Genomic DNA, 14,704 nt, shown 5'->3' on the forward strand with positions numbered 1-14,704 from the left:
TTTCATTTGTTGTCATTTGTAATCATCAAAATTAAACAAAATAAACATTTGAAATATATGAGTTTGTATGTAATGTATGAATATAATATACAAGTTTCACTTTTTAAATGGAATTACTGAAATCAATCTACTTTTTCATGATATTCTTATTTTATGACCAGCACCTGTATATGAAGAAGAGTACTAAGTAGTTGTATGTTGGCAGGTGTGTGATTGGGTGTCTGTGTTTGTCAAATAGAAAAGTTCTCTGTAGTTTCACTGAAACATAACATGGTACAAGGAGTGATTGAGCATCAAGAGTCATGGAAAGTGTGAAGCCGACTGATTCTATGAATTGAACTGGAAATGTTGACTGTTAGTGGAGCACTTTTAAGCAGCACTTTCAGCTGTATCTGCAAGACCTCGGCCTGTATAGTAAACCAGATGCCAGGAAGATATCAAGAGTTTGATGAGCAAGAAATATGAGACTTTTGAACGCTATGTGTTTAGCTTACATGTTCAACAGCCAGCAGAGAGCTTTGATAGTTTTTTGTTAGTTTTTTTTTTTTGGCCAGATTTAAAGCTGAAAGCCAGGACCTGTGACTTCTGAGTGCTGCATGATTCAATGATCCATGACCAGCTTGTGTTTGGGATCATGGACAAGAAATTATGAGAAGGGTTGCTGCAAGAAACTGAACTAATTTTAGCTGATGCTGTAAAGATTTGCCATGCTAGTGAACTAGCCTTGCAGCATGCTAAAACATTTGGTGAAACAGCAAGAGAAGACACTGCAGTGGTAGCCACTGTGTCTACCAGGACACAGAAAACCAGAGCAGAACATGATAAAAGTGACAAAGACACATAGACTTTCAGTTGTACAAGGTGTGGGAAGAGACATAAACCTAAACAATGTCCAGCCTATGGAAAAGTATGTAATAAGTGTAAAGGCTACAATCACCTTGCGGCGCAATGTTTCTCCAAAAGTAAGAAGAACCAAGGTGAACGTGTACAGACTGTGGAAGAAACTGCTCTTTGTGACACAGTCTTTGTGGGCATGGTGACATAGGATGAACTGCCATCTTCAGAGAGGAAGAAGACAAGTGTGGACACAGTGAAGCAGGATAAATCAGTTGTCATCACTTTCAAGTTGGAGACAGGTGCAAAGACTAATTTGGTGAATAAGTTTGACAGCAAGGCGATGAAGGAAAAACCACATATTCATCCAAATCTTAAGCCACTTAAAGCTTACAGTGGACAGCCCATTAAAACAAAAGGAAGATGCAGCTTTAAAGTGAGAATTAAAGGCAAAGAACATAGCCTAATGTTTGTAATTGTACCAGAGGGATATGAGCCACTATGGGGTGACAAGGCTTGTAAAACATTAGGTCTGGTGACGAGAATGTATCACGTATACAAGTAGTTGTATACCAGTATCTTGACATCTTTATAGAGTTTGATGTTTGACAGCTAAAAAGGATGCTAAGCCTGTTGTTCATGCACCCCGACATGTTCCAGTGCCACTCAGGGACAAGTTAAAGGAGGAACTTGACTAAATGATGTTGTTGGGAGTGATTAAAAAAAAAGTGCAAGAACCCACAGAATGGGTTAACTCAATGATATGTGTGAAGAAACAAAATGATGATCCTTGTGTGTGCATGGATCCAAAAGACCTTAATACTAAGATTAAAAAAGAGCATTACCGGATTCTAACTAGAGATGAAATCACAAGTGAAATGGCTGTTGCTAAGTTCTTTAGTAAATTGGATGCTTCTCAAGGATTTTGTCCGTTCAAGCTGCACAAAGACAGCGCAGAATACGCTGTTATTCCTTTCAGAGCATGCCTTTTGGAATTTCTTCTCCTCCTGAGGTTTTTCACAGGACCATGGAGCACGTTGATGGAGCCTGGGTATATGTGGATTACATTGTACTTTGGGGATCAACACTTCAGCAGCATAACGAGAGGCTATACAAAGTCTTACGCTCCCATATCCTCTGAAGCTGACCCACTTGCATGGTGTAAGACACATATGGAAGAGATACCTCTTCTTAGCAGTGAAGCATCAGACCATCCAGAAAAATGGTTTTAGGCTGAACAGAGCTAAATGTCAGTTTGGAGCAACTGATTGTTGTCAATGGATTTTTGCTTAGAAAAACAGGATTGTCATTCCTCAGTCAGTAAGACCAGAGATGTTAAGAAGGTTGCATGAGGAACATCTTGGCATGGAAAACTGTAAGAAATTAGCAAGAATAGCAGTATATTAGCCAGGATTAAATGGAGATATTGACAGAATGGTCTCAAGTTGTGAAACCTGTTTAAAATACTAGGCAAAACAGCCAAAAGAGTCAATGGCAATAACAGATTTACCAGATGAGCCTTGGCAGAAAGTTAGGACAAACTTTTTTTCACCTGGATGGAAAAAAGTTACCTGCTGGTTATTGATTACCTTTCAAACTATCCAGAGATGGTGAGGCTTCCTAGACCATCTACTATATACAGTGAGTAAAATAAGTATTTGAACACCCTGCGACTTTGCAAGTTCTCCCACTTAGAAATCATTGAGGGGTCTGAAATTTTCATCTTAGGTGCATGTCCACTGTGAGAGACATAATCTAAAAAAAAAAAAAAATCCAGAAATCACAATGTATGATTTTTATTTTATTTATTTGTGTGTTACAGCTGCAAACAAGTATTTGAACACCTGTGAAAATTAAAGTTATTATTTGGTACAGTAGCCTTTGTTTGCAATTACAGAGATCAACGTTTCCTGTAGTTTTTCACCAGGTTTGCACTCACTGCAGCAGGGATTTTGGCCCATTCCTCCATACTGATCTTCTCTAGATTAGCCAGGTTTCTGGGCTGTCGCTGAGAAACATGGAGTCTGAGCTGCCTCCAAAGATTTTCTAATGGGTTTGGGTCTGGAGACTGGCTAGGCCACTCCAGAACCTTGATATGCTTCTTGATAGGCTGTGTGCTTCGGGTCACTGTCATGTTGGAAGAACCAGCCACGACCCATCTTTAATGCTCTAACTGAGGGAAGGAGGTTGTTCCCCAAAATCTCGCAATACATGGCCCCGGTCATCCTCTCCTTAATACAGTGCAGTCGTCCTGTCCCATGTGCAGAAAAACACCGCTAAAGCATGATGCTTCCACCCCCATGCTTCACAGTAGGGATGGTGTTTTTGGGATGGTATTCATCATTCTTTGTCCTCCAAACACGGTGAGTGGAATTAAGACCAAAAAGTTCTATTTTGGTCTCAACTGACCACATAACTTTCTCCCATGACTCCTCTGGATCATCCAAATGGTCATGGGCAAACTTAAGACTGGCCTGGACATGTGCTGATTTAAGCAGGGGAACCTTCCATGCCATGCATGGTTTAAAATAGTGTATTACCCACAGTAACCTTGGAAACAGTGGTGCCAGCTCTCTTTAGGTCATTGACCAGCTCCTCCCGTGTAGTTCTGGGCTAACTCCTCTCCTTTCTTAGGATCATTAATATGCCACGAGGTAAGATCTTGCATGGAGCCCCAGTCCGAGGGAGATTGAAAGTCATGTTTAGCTTCTTCCATTTTCTAATAATTGCTCCAACAGTTGATCTTTTTTCACCAAGCTGCTTGGCAATTGCCCCGTAGCCTTTTCCAACCTTGTGGAGGTCTATAATTTTGTCTCTGGTGTCTTTGGACAGCTCTTTGGTCTTAGCCATGTTAGTAGTTGGAGTCTTACTGATTGTGTGGGGTGGACAGGTGTCTTTATGCAGCTAACGACCTCAAACATTTGCTTCTAATTTAGAATAATAAGTGGAGGTGGGCTTTTTAGAGACAGACTAACAGGTCTTTGAGGGCCAGAATTTTTGCTGATTGTGTTCAAATACTTATTTGCAGCAGTAACACACAAATAAATTAATAAAAAATTCTACATTGTGATTTCCGGATTTTTTTCTATTTTAGATTATGTCTCTCTCAGTGGACATGCACCTAAGAAGAAAATTTCAGACCCCTCCATGGTTTGTAAGTGGGATAACTTGCAAAGTCGCAGGGTGTTCAAATACTTATTTTACTCACTGTATATATGTTACCAGGCACATGAAATCCCTATTTGCAAGACAGTGAATCCCTCAAGTTGTCTTTAGTGACAACGGGCTCTGCTGCAGTTGCAAGGAGTTTCAGGGTTTTGCAAAGGAGTATGATTTTTGACATGTGACTTCAAGTCCTCTTTATCCACAGTCAAATGGAAAAGCTGAGAAAGGAGTTCACATTATCAAGCAGTGACTCAAGAAAGCAGATCTAACCCAAATCTAGCTCTTCTGAGTTACCGAGCCTCACCACTGGAACATGGTTAATCTCCTGCTGAGCTTAAATTGGACGTAGGTTACATACCACCCTTTCCTACATGGTTCAACAGAAAAAGAATAAGGACATGAGACAGAAACTAAAGTATCTTCAAAACTATGACAAATACTCAAGGAGTTAAGCTCCTCTGACCATGCATGACACTGAGAGTTGAAGATTCTAATATCAGGAATAAAAATGCTGCTGTGTTGGAGGAAGTCGCACAAAGATCCTACACTGAAAATAGAAGATGGACAGATATTGTCCGCCTGTTTTCAGCAAACATACGAGCATGCTGACAACATGAGACACTGCAAAAAACATGAAGCTAATCCACCAACATCTGAGCTACAAAGCAGTGAATCAGCTGAACAGGCACATACATCAACTGTGTTGATAAGATCTACATGTATTTGTAAAAGCACCTCATAGACTGATTCTATAAAACTTAAAAATAATTTAGAATGGTTGTGAAATGTTTTCAATGTTATCATATGTTATGTATAAATTATTAGTGATACTTCAACCTTTAAAGAAAAGGGGATGTGGTGATATGAGTCTTTATACTCCCATCCTCTAGGTGGCAGTGTCTACACTTTTGCATACCTCTACCTATATATATATATATATACTGTATATAAGAAGTGTACTAAAGCTTGGTCCCAATACTCGCAGTACACCATATGCCCCTCTATGAAGTGTGTACTCAGTCGAAGTGCACAGAAGGGTTTGTGTGTGCAGGTTACAAGCATGCAAAAATTGAAAAAATTGGGACAGTACGGGCTACGTCATCAATTTGGGCCTCTGCGTTGTAACTGTAACATCTAACATGGTGGGGCCGGTTGCTGTTTTGGCATTTTAAGAAGGTGCCAGTACGATTTTATAAGTACAGCAGGTGCAGAGCCTGTGGGGGGGCTGGGAGGATGGCACGCCCCTCGCCCAGGCCCACAGGGGCCCGGATAGAAGTCAGGGCTTCAAGGAGCCCTGCCTCTACCACACCTGAGGAACTGGAGAAGGCAGGCTCTCCCATTATTGTACTCAGAGGAGCTGCTATAGATCACCCTTTCACATTTATACAGAGGTTATATAGGTTGCCCCAGTCAGGATTGAGTCATGGTTGCTAAAAACTTGACAAGACCGACTGACTTTTAGTAGGTGTAGTAGGTGTAAAATATTGAATAAAATGTTTTGCTGCATCACTGGCTTTATTTTCACTCTTGCATTTAACTTTATGACACCGAAATTTACAAGTGGATCATAGATATCTTCTCCAAGTGTATTTTGGGTAAAACTCCTCACTGTCCACCAGCAACATCATCAGTCGTTTGGTAACAGATTGCAAACTAGGTGGAGCATTTTACAGACTAAGTTAACATGAGTGGCACTTTATATAAGCATAAAAGTGGAGCAGCAAAGCGAAAACAAAAGGAACAACAAGAGCAAGGAAAAGCCAAGTTACAAAAACTGGACATGTTTGTCATCCTGGAGATGAATCCGACTTTTTTTTTGGATTCAGGCCCGCCAAAACTGCCAGCACGGCTGTGTAGCGATGAATCACTGCCGAGAGAGAAATAAAAGGGGATATAAGCTAGGCGGCTGGGCTACTATACAATGTTGTCCATAGAGAATGAGAGAGCAAAGAAAATGGACATACAGCACATCGTGGACAAGTTCGCAGAGCGCAAGGCTCATCGTATGTCCTTCAAATAGAGGTGAGTGGGCCTAAAGTACTTCATATTGAAATTGTGTTTGTGAACATGTGGGCCGCTGTGCCAGTTTTACAAAACTTTATTGCTACTGATATAGGCTCCTAGTTGAAATCGATAAAGTGGGTGTCAATGATCCGATCCTATCCGTGGTGCTGAATTGCTTTCAATTTGTGTTGTTTTATCATTAGTGACCATGTAGTCTAATGTTTTTGTTGTTCTCTTGGTTTGTTAAACTTCATGTCCGTTTGATGGACTTAAAAATGACATAGTCGCTCTTTGTGGTGCCGAGGCTTGTAAGTCTAGCTGTTGCAAACATGTGTATGTTGTAAAATGATGTTATCATGAGCGTTAATAATTGGGTATAAAGGGCCTTTGCGCCACCCCCGGCCTGGCTCGAATTTGTTCTGCTAGTGAAGTACAGTACAGCTAGTCCCCAAGAAACGAACAGGTTCCGTTCCAGTAGGCCATTCGCAAGTCGATTTGTTCGTAAGTCCAAATCGACAAAGCGAACAGAGTATGTTTTGATTACTACGTATGTACTGGCCAGTGCACAACACATGCTTGTAGGCGACCGCGTGGGTACTAGGTATTGTTTACAACTCGTGCTACTGCTGCGTACGAACTACATGATCGCTCCCGCCACTCAGCCGGTATGGGAACTATCCTTAAGAACACCCTTTTGACTTGCGTACAACTTTGTTCATATGTACCGAAGTTCGTAACTCAGACATTCGTAAGTAGGGGACCACCTGTATAGGTATTTTTGCTTTCCAAAGTCATTGAGGAGATATTTGGCTGTTCAAATGTGTTTTTTTCTGACTTGTTGAATACGGAGCAAAGTTTGGTAGTATTCACACATGTACAGTAGAGTAAAACAATACTTTACATTTGAAAACTTCTTTTTTCATGACTGATGCAGCTTGATCTGTCACCACTGCCATACTTCCGCCTTTTAATTCAAAACTCTTTTATTATCAATAAAGATAATTTAAAAAAAAAAAATCAAAACATCAAATGCAGCGATGAATTGTGAGTAAATACTTTGCAGAGGTCCGCCTGGATGCGGGCTTAGCCAGAGGGCGGATGTAGTACGCAAAGGGGGTGAGGCGAGAGACCACTCCGGAGAATTGGGACACACTACACACTCAAACCCTTCAGCTTGAATGCACATTTGAAAGACTTAAGGGTGGAACAAGGGTGCAAGTTCGAGTATTGGGACCGGGCCTAAGTGTTTGTATCTTGGCAGGTGTGCAATTGAACTAAAACATGTCTGTGTTTGGCAAACGAGGCCACTAGCGGTGGGCAGTACCTCTTGTTCCCAATTTTGTTGTGGTGGGTGTAAATAAAAGTAAGGAGACATCCTGCAAAATTCAGGAACTTTATTACATTTGTGTTATCATGACAGGAACTTTCTAGTTTCCTGCTCCTCTCTACTTGACCACTGCCTCTGCAGCCCTATAGTGTCTGCAGGTGGAGCTTATTTAAGGCTTCTAAAAATAATGGTTGGGGCTTCAAAAAAGGGAGTGAATACATATGCATATGCTACTTTTCAGTTTTTTATTTTTCATAAATATTTTTAAAAGATTTTCCACATTTAACTTCATGAATCAGGAATATACATGTGTATAAAGAGTATATGCATGCCACTGTACATTCCATATATCCTTCACACTTCAGAAGAAGTGGTTCTTAAATATTTTATTAATGCTTTTTTGAATCGCCTCAGAATTTTTTTGTGGCTGGTTTAAATTTCATCTAGTGTGTTCTATTAAACCTTAACTATAATATCCAGTTCAGAATAGATGTCACGTCAGAGTCAGAACCTGTAATTTTTTTGTTAAAATAAAACTCCCCTTTTTATTAACTTTACTTGAGTAACTGTTTATAAGGGATCATCTGTTTACCCGTTTGTTCATTTGAGTTTGGAATCTTAACAAGAGTTGCTTTTTGTTTTCTCCTTTAGCTTTAATCCAGTTCCTCCAACAACTATGATGAAAGCTCTGAGCTGTATTTTATCCCTGGAGACAGGAAAGGCAAGAGGAGAGCTCACAAAATATGTTTTTTGTTGATAGTTTTCTATGTTGAATTTCTTTATCCTATTATTAGAGCTGTAGGAGGATGTTTGTCCCAGACAAAACAGAACTGGAAGCACTGTGTGCAGGGAGTTCAGGGGATTTACGCAGTGCCATCAATAGTCTCCAGTTTCTCTGTCTCCCAGGTGAGTTCATCCACAATCCACTGTCACAGGGTTCTTTTCCAAGCAAACTTTTTTTGTGGGTTTAAATGAAAAACCCTCAAACAAAATCACTGGCAAGTCAAAAAAAACATTCCCAAGAAAGTTTTTTTTTTTTTTTCATCCAAAAACGGGGAAAAAAACCCAACTTCCTTAAAAGCTTACTGAAAAGACAACAACCTTGCCCACACTCTGCGACTCCTCAGTACTGCACAGCACCTGGTAAATCTATAGCTCCTCCCACCAAGAATAACATTTCATCACTCTTTGGCAGAAAGCATTTCCACATTTCCTTCAAGTTTGATTCAAACATCGTTTAAGTAAATACAATTCCAATAATTTAGTTCACTCTTTCTTCCAAAACCATATAAATAAATAAACCAATAATAATAATAAAAATAAAACACACAAAGAAATAACACAGTCACGTGAACATAAAAACATCCTATTTAACAAAAATGTATGCTTTTCTGAACTGAACCCCCAAGTGTGCACCCTTGATTGTTCTCCAAAGCTGGTGAGAAAAAGACATTTTAGTGAACTTTACTGGCAAGATGCAAATTAACAAAGCAGAGAGGATTGAAGTATGATGTGGCTTTATGTGTATATAGTGGTGTGTGTGTGTTCTGATCATATAGTGCTTATCGTATATCTGTGTGCATGCACTTTAAGGCAGAAACCATTGTGTGACAGAACTGTGCTGATTAAAGTTTGACCAAGTGACAGGACTGCTCCGTCAAACCACTTAACACTGTTAAATCTGTCAGTTTAGTAGAACAAGTAAACTTCTGTCATGTTTGTAACTTTCAGACACATCTGTAGAGAACAGGTTGTGTAGGATCAATAAGAGGCCTGCAATATCGAAGGACAGAACTGTTTCTAGAGCAAACAAGAAGATGAAAATGACAAAACAAATGAAGGAGCAGGAAGAGCACCAAGCTATAGGAGGAAAAGATGCTTCTCTCTTTCTGTTCAGAGCACTGGGAAAGATCTTGCACAGTAAACGTAAGTCACATCTTCCACCTACATTCAAACTGTTCTACAGACACGTAGCTGATGTCTCAAATACTCAAGAGAGCTTCAAATTTATTTGCTTGGCAATTATTCCTAACACTTTCAGGACTTGTTCATAACCAGAAAGGTTTTAAGGCTTCAGTAATTTCAAAGATTTTTTACTCACAATCAAATGACAGATTCAGGAATCTCATCTAAAACCTGTTGATTATTGTTAGAGAATCCACAGGTTCCTGTCCTTTATCACCTCTCTCCTTAACTGTCATACAGAACTGAAACTCAAAAACGGGGGAGTTATTCTAATGAAAAAATAACATTTTAATAGACTTTTTAGACTGTAGTCAATAAAGAACAGTGGCCCTGTTAACACTTGGCACTAACGTGTTCTGACTGATTCAGTTACAAGTGGGCAATTCTAAGTACAACTGTTCTGGCATTAGCATATGTCTGGGGTGATCAATCTTATTGTAAATAAACGTGCAGCCACATCACACGGGTGAATGTTTCTTTAAAAAATTACAACATTCATATAAAAATGACAAAACATTCAGGTGTCTGAACTATATTGTTTTTGACATTGACATGGTTCAGAGCCATTTGACTCACATTTTTGTGGAGTTATTTAGTATACAATTTTTAGTGAGCTTAATTACCTATCAGATGGGAAAAATAAATAGACATAAAATGATTATCGTATTTTCCGCACTATAGGGCGCACTTGATATAAGATTGATTGATATAAGATGCACTGTTACTGAATGGTCCATTTTTGAACTTTTGTCATATATAAAGTGCACCGGACTATAAGACGAATTGTTGTGCACCTCCCAATTTTTGTAACTTCGCGCACGGCGCCCTCCTATCAAAATGGACGTTTTTGGTGCTCTAGCAGAGCACCAAATCAAAATCAAATCAAACGGTTCAAAACTCACGGAAGAATACTGCATCGACGTAAGCGTCAAGTATAAACGCCTACATCACTTGCTCAGGTCCGCTTGCTGTGCGTGGAGCCCTGTGCGACTATAATAGCCTTAATGCTGCAAGCGGTGCGGCTTTGTAGTTTACCAAAGTCATACTAAAACATTACAACTTCTTACATATATAAGGCGCTCCGGATTATAAGGTGCACTGTCATTTTTTGAGAAAATTGAAGGCTTTTAAGTGCGCCTTATAGTCCAGAAAATACGGTAGTGACTTCACAGATATTGGTGTCAGAGCAAAAACTTTCAACCCATAATATTCCACCACTGCTGTTGTACACAGCTTTGCTGTGAGTGTAACATCATTAGGCAAATAATACGCAACATTATATTTGACTGATTGTTTTTAGAACCAGAACTAACATCTCCCAGAATTGTTCAAATTTTTAAATTTTGATTCCTTGTTTTAAAACCCAGAAGAAAAAGACACAGAACAACAACACAGAAGAATTTGCAGAAAGCATGTTCGCAACCATGGACGTTTTAGTCATGTGACTGATTTAAATTGCTCTAGTGGGAAAGACGCCCTCTCTGAGACTCCATTTCAATTTGTGTCAAAAGTACAGACTTCAAACTATATACCAGTTTTTTAAACTATGTTGATAGGTGAAGTAAAACCAGAGTTAAGATACATAATTCACACCACATCTTTTTTTCAATTCAAGAATGCCACATAAAGGTTACAATTGCAACATATATATTACCTCTTAAAAACTTGGAATCAAGAATTGTTCGAAACGAGGAATCGGAACCGGAATAGTTCAAATTCAAATGATACCCAACACTGGTGAGGTGGCTGTGTGTTTATTTGCATCCAAAGCGGGGAAATAAGATTGGATTACTCCAGATGCATCTTATTACCAGATATAAAAAGTTTTTCTTATAGTTGACTACTTCTAATTGAAATCAGCCAGAACATGTTAGTTCCAGGTCAGAAAAGGGTCATTGTGGGTTGTTCATGTTTAGTAGAGTTTAAACAGATCATCATTGTGCAACAGTAGCTTATCAAAAACTACATATAATTGAAAACACACGTCACAGAAATTCTTCATATTCAGATGTACAGAGTTAATCCAGCATTAATTGGAACCTCAGGAGTCGGCAGTAGAACAGTGGCAGGCTCAAAACATCCGGACTGTAGTTGTGTCTAAAATCCAAATAAAGTTTTGTTTTATGTTTATGGGCTTGAGTTATTTACCTGCTGAAAGTCCTGTGCTTTGATAAACCAAATGATAAATATTTGTAATAAACAGGACGGGATCCTAAAGCTGCTAATGAAACTACAGGCCCCCCAGGACCTGGTTTATCATTTCACCTCTCACATCATCACAGAGAACCATTACTAATTAATCCAGAGGTGATTTTTTTTTCTCACGTTACTTGAGCAACATTTAGGTGCTACACTCACGTTCTATACTGTTTAAAATTTACACTGTTTGTGTTTTTATTCAGCTAGTTCTGGAACGCTCACAGATGTCTGCAGAGGTTTTCAGCCTATACCTTCATCAAAACTACCTGGACTTCTTCTGTGATATGGAAGATGTGGACCGAGCCAGCGAGTATCTGTCTGATGCTGACCTCCTTTCAGCTGATTGGACAGTCAGTTGGTCTCTAGGATTACAAACTAAAGACTAGAGAAATTACATTCACACTGCGAAAATGCAGTGTGAATGCTAAGTGCTGAATTACTTTGCTGAAATTTGCCAAAGAAGCAAAACACTAGTTAAAAGGAAGAAAAATGCTAGCTAAATGTATCAAAACCCTATCTAAAAGCTATAAGTAAAAAAAAAAAAGGCTAGCTAAAAGCCAAAAGTATTGAATCTTAGCTAGACACTCAAAGCAGCAAAAAGCTAGCCAGGTTTCAAAAGGCTCGCTAGAAGCTAAAAGAAACAAAATACTATCTAAATGCTAAACAAAATACCAAAAAGCTAGCTAAAAGCTATTAGTAGAAGCTAAAAGCAGCAAAATGTAAAGTAGCAAAAGGCTAACTAAAAGGTAAAAGTAAAAAAGGCAATCTAAATGCTAAAAGTAGCTAAATGCTAGCTAAAAGTTTCAAAAGCCTAGTTAGAGGCTAAAGGTAGCAAATGGCTATCTAAATACTAAAAAGTAGTAAAAGGCTGGCTAAAAGTAAAAGTAGCAAAAGGTTTGCTAGAAGTATCATAACAAGAGTTAAAAGTTAAAAATAACAACAGGTTAGCTGAAAAATAAAAGTAACAAATGCCTAAAAGTATTATAAGACAAAAAAGAGCAGGCATGCTGAAGTAGATATAAAATAATGTTTTTGAAGGAATTGAAGTAATCTTAATGTATTTCTATACGGAAATAACTGTAAATAAAGTTAAATATTTTGAAAAGTATAAAGGTCACAAAAACCAAAAGGCAAAGCACCAGTCTTCTAAATGACTTGAATGTTTTGGTATATGAATGACTAAGGTTCCACAAATTATGCAAAATTTGTTGGATTGAAAAAAAAACATACAAAAGTAAAAGTCAAAAAACAATGGTGTGAATTCTGAGTCAGCATTCATATAACCAGACTTCTATCAGTCTTGTTTTGCTTTCACAACAATGACCCTGCCATTATGTTCCCCACCTTTAAAAAGTTTTGTTGGTTAAAATCAGAACCAAGTCAAGTAGGTTTAGTGATCACTTGCATTAAGAATTTGTTCATTCACTAAAACAGACAAAAAGCACAGATGCCTAAAGAAATTGTATGTAAATTTGAGCAGTTGAGTATGAATTATAGCAGGTGGTGGTATGATGAAGTAAACATCACATTGGACGTGAATTTTTAAATTATATCCACCATGTTGGCTGGTTGAACACTCTTCTCTGCTGTTTATGTAAAGATACTGTGTTTACATACAGTATATTTGTTTCAGAGTCGCAGCATCCTGGGGGAGTATGGATCTTCAGTGGTCTCCAGGGGTCTCCTTCATTCAAACTCACACCAGGTTTCTTCAGGATTCAGACCTCTGCACAAACCCAGCTGGTTCCTAGTCAGCAGGAAGGTACTGGCATCACACACTGGCATTTTTCCTCTGCCCATAGTAGCAGTGGAAACAGGTTTAAACCTGTGTGGACTGTAATGAATGTATACACACGTGGCCAAAATTGTTGGTACCCCTCATGAAAGAAAAACTCACAATAGTCACAGAAATAACTAGAATCTGACAAAAGTAATAAAAAAATAAAAAATTCTACGAAAATGAACAAATGAAAGTCAGACATTGCTTTTTAACCATGCTTCAACAGAACTCTTTTAAAAATATAACTCATGAAACAGGTCTGGACAGAAATTATGGTACCCTTAACGTAATATTTTGTTGCACAACCTTTTGAGGCAATCACTGCAGTGAAACGATTCCTGTAACTGTCAGTGAGACTTCTGCACCTCCCAGCAGGTATTTTGGCCCACTCCTCATAAGCAACTGCTCCAGTTGTCTCAGGTTTGAAGGGTGCCTTTTCCAGACGGCATGTTTCAGCTCTTTCCAAAGATGCTCAATAGCATTTAGGTCAGAGCTCATAGAAGGCCACTTCAGAATAGTCCAATGTTTTCCTCTTAGCCATTCTTGGGTATTTTTAGCTGTGTGTTTTGGGTCATTATCCTGTTGCAAGACCCATGACCTGCGACTGAGACGAAGCTTTCTGACACTGGGCAGCACATTTCTTTCTAGAATCCAGTGATAGTCTTGAGATTTCATTGTACCCTGTGCCAGATGCAAGCAAAGCAACCCCAGAACATAACAGAGCCTCCTCCATGTTTCACAGTAGGGACAGTGTTCTTTTCTTGATTTTTTTCTGTTCAGTGAATGCAGAGTTTCCCCCTCTCCTCTTTGTTACAGACCTGTCCTTACAGTTGCCAAGAGGCAAGTTCCCCCTAAAGTTTTCTTCTTGTTAAAAAATAAACAAAAGCAGAATCATACACACAAAAAATACAGTGCTGACTAATATACATTTTTGCTGTAGTGAATAACCAGTCAGTCATGACTTGTCTACCAGAGGAGTGCCACTCATCACTCTTTTTAAGATAACAGTTTTGAAACACATTTATAACAAGCTACAGGAGCTGGCACAGGGGGTAAAAATAGCCTACTACAAACTTGCTACCAGGTTCAGGATGAGCATCTATGGAGAGATAATCCAAATAAAATACTCAAAATACTCAAAATTTGAAATTAGGCCCGATCAGCGACAGCGCTGCGAAGGCCTATTGGATCTGCTATGTTTATTAGGCCCGAGCAGCGACAGCGCTGCGAAGGCCTATTGTATTTCGTGGAATTCTTATTAGGCCCGAGCAGCGACAGCGCTGCGAAGGCCTATTGTATTTCGTGGAATTCTTATTCTTATTCTTATTAGGCCCGAGCAGCGATAGCGCTGCGAAGGCCTATTGTATTTCGTGGAATTCTTATTATTCTTATTAGGCCCGAGCAGCGACAGCGCTGCGAAGGCCTATTGT

General features: G+C 39.1%; 1 protein-coding gene across 5 annotated transcripts in view; it reads left to right on the forward strand.

Annotated features, from left to right (window-relative positions):
- rad17 (RAD17 checkpoint clamp loader component) overlaps nucleotides 1-14,704 on the forward strand; it is a 40,609-nt gene that overhangs the window by 20,758 nt on the left and 5,147 nt on the right. For 4 of the 5 annotated variants that reach the window (XM_037978480.1, XM_037978485.1, XM_037978481.1 and 1 more), the window contains 6 exons: nucleotides 7,982-8,051; nucleotides 8,125-8,236; nucleotides 9,062-9,256; nucleotides 11,499-11,602; nucleotides 11,698-11,844; nucleotides 13,128-13,256. In XM_037978480.1, coding sequence (XP_037834408.1) covers nucleotides 7,982-8,051; nucleotides 8,125-8,236; nucleotides 9,062-9,256; nucleotides 11,499-11,602; nucleotides 11,698-11,844; nucleotides 13,128-13,256 — 757 coding nt within the window. The remainder of the gene's footprint in view (nucleotides 1-7,981; nucleotides 8,052-8,124; nucleotides 8,237-9,061; nucleotides 9,257-11,498; nucleotides 11,603-11,697; nucleotides 11,845-13,127; nucleotides 13,257-14,704) is intronic. The other variant, XR_005233806.1, reaches the window with a different exon arrangement.

Source organism: Kryptolebias marmoratus, linkage group LG1, assembly GCF_001649575.2.
Source record: "Kryptolebias marmoratus isolate JLee-2015 linkage group LG1, ASM164957v2, whole genome shotgun sequence".
NCBI classification, from domain to species: Eukaryota; Metazoa; Chordata; class Actinopteri; order Cyprinodontiformes; family Rivulidae; genus Kryptolebias; species Kryptolebias marmoratus.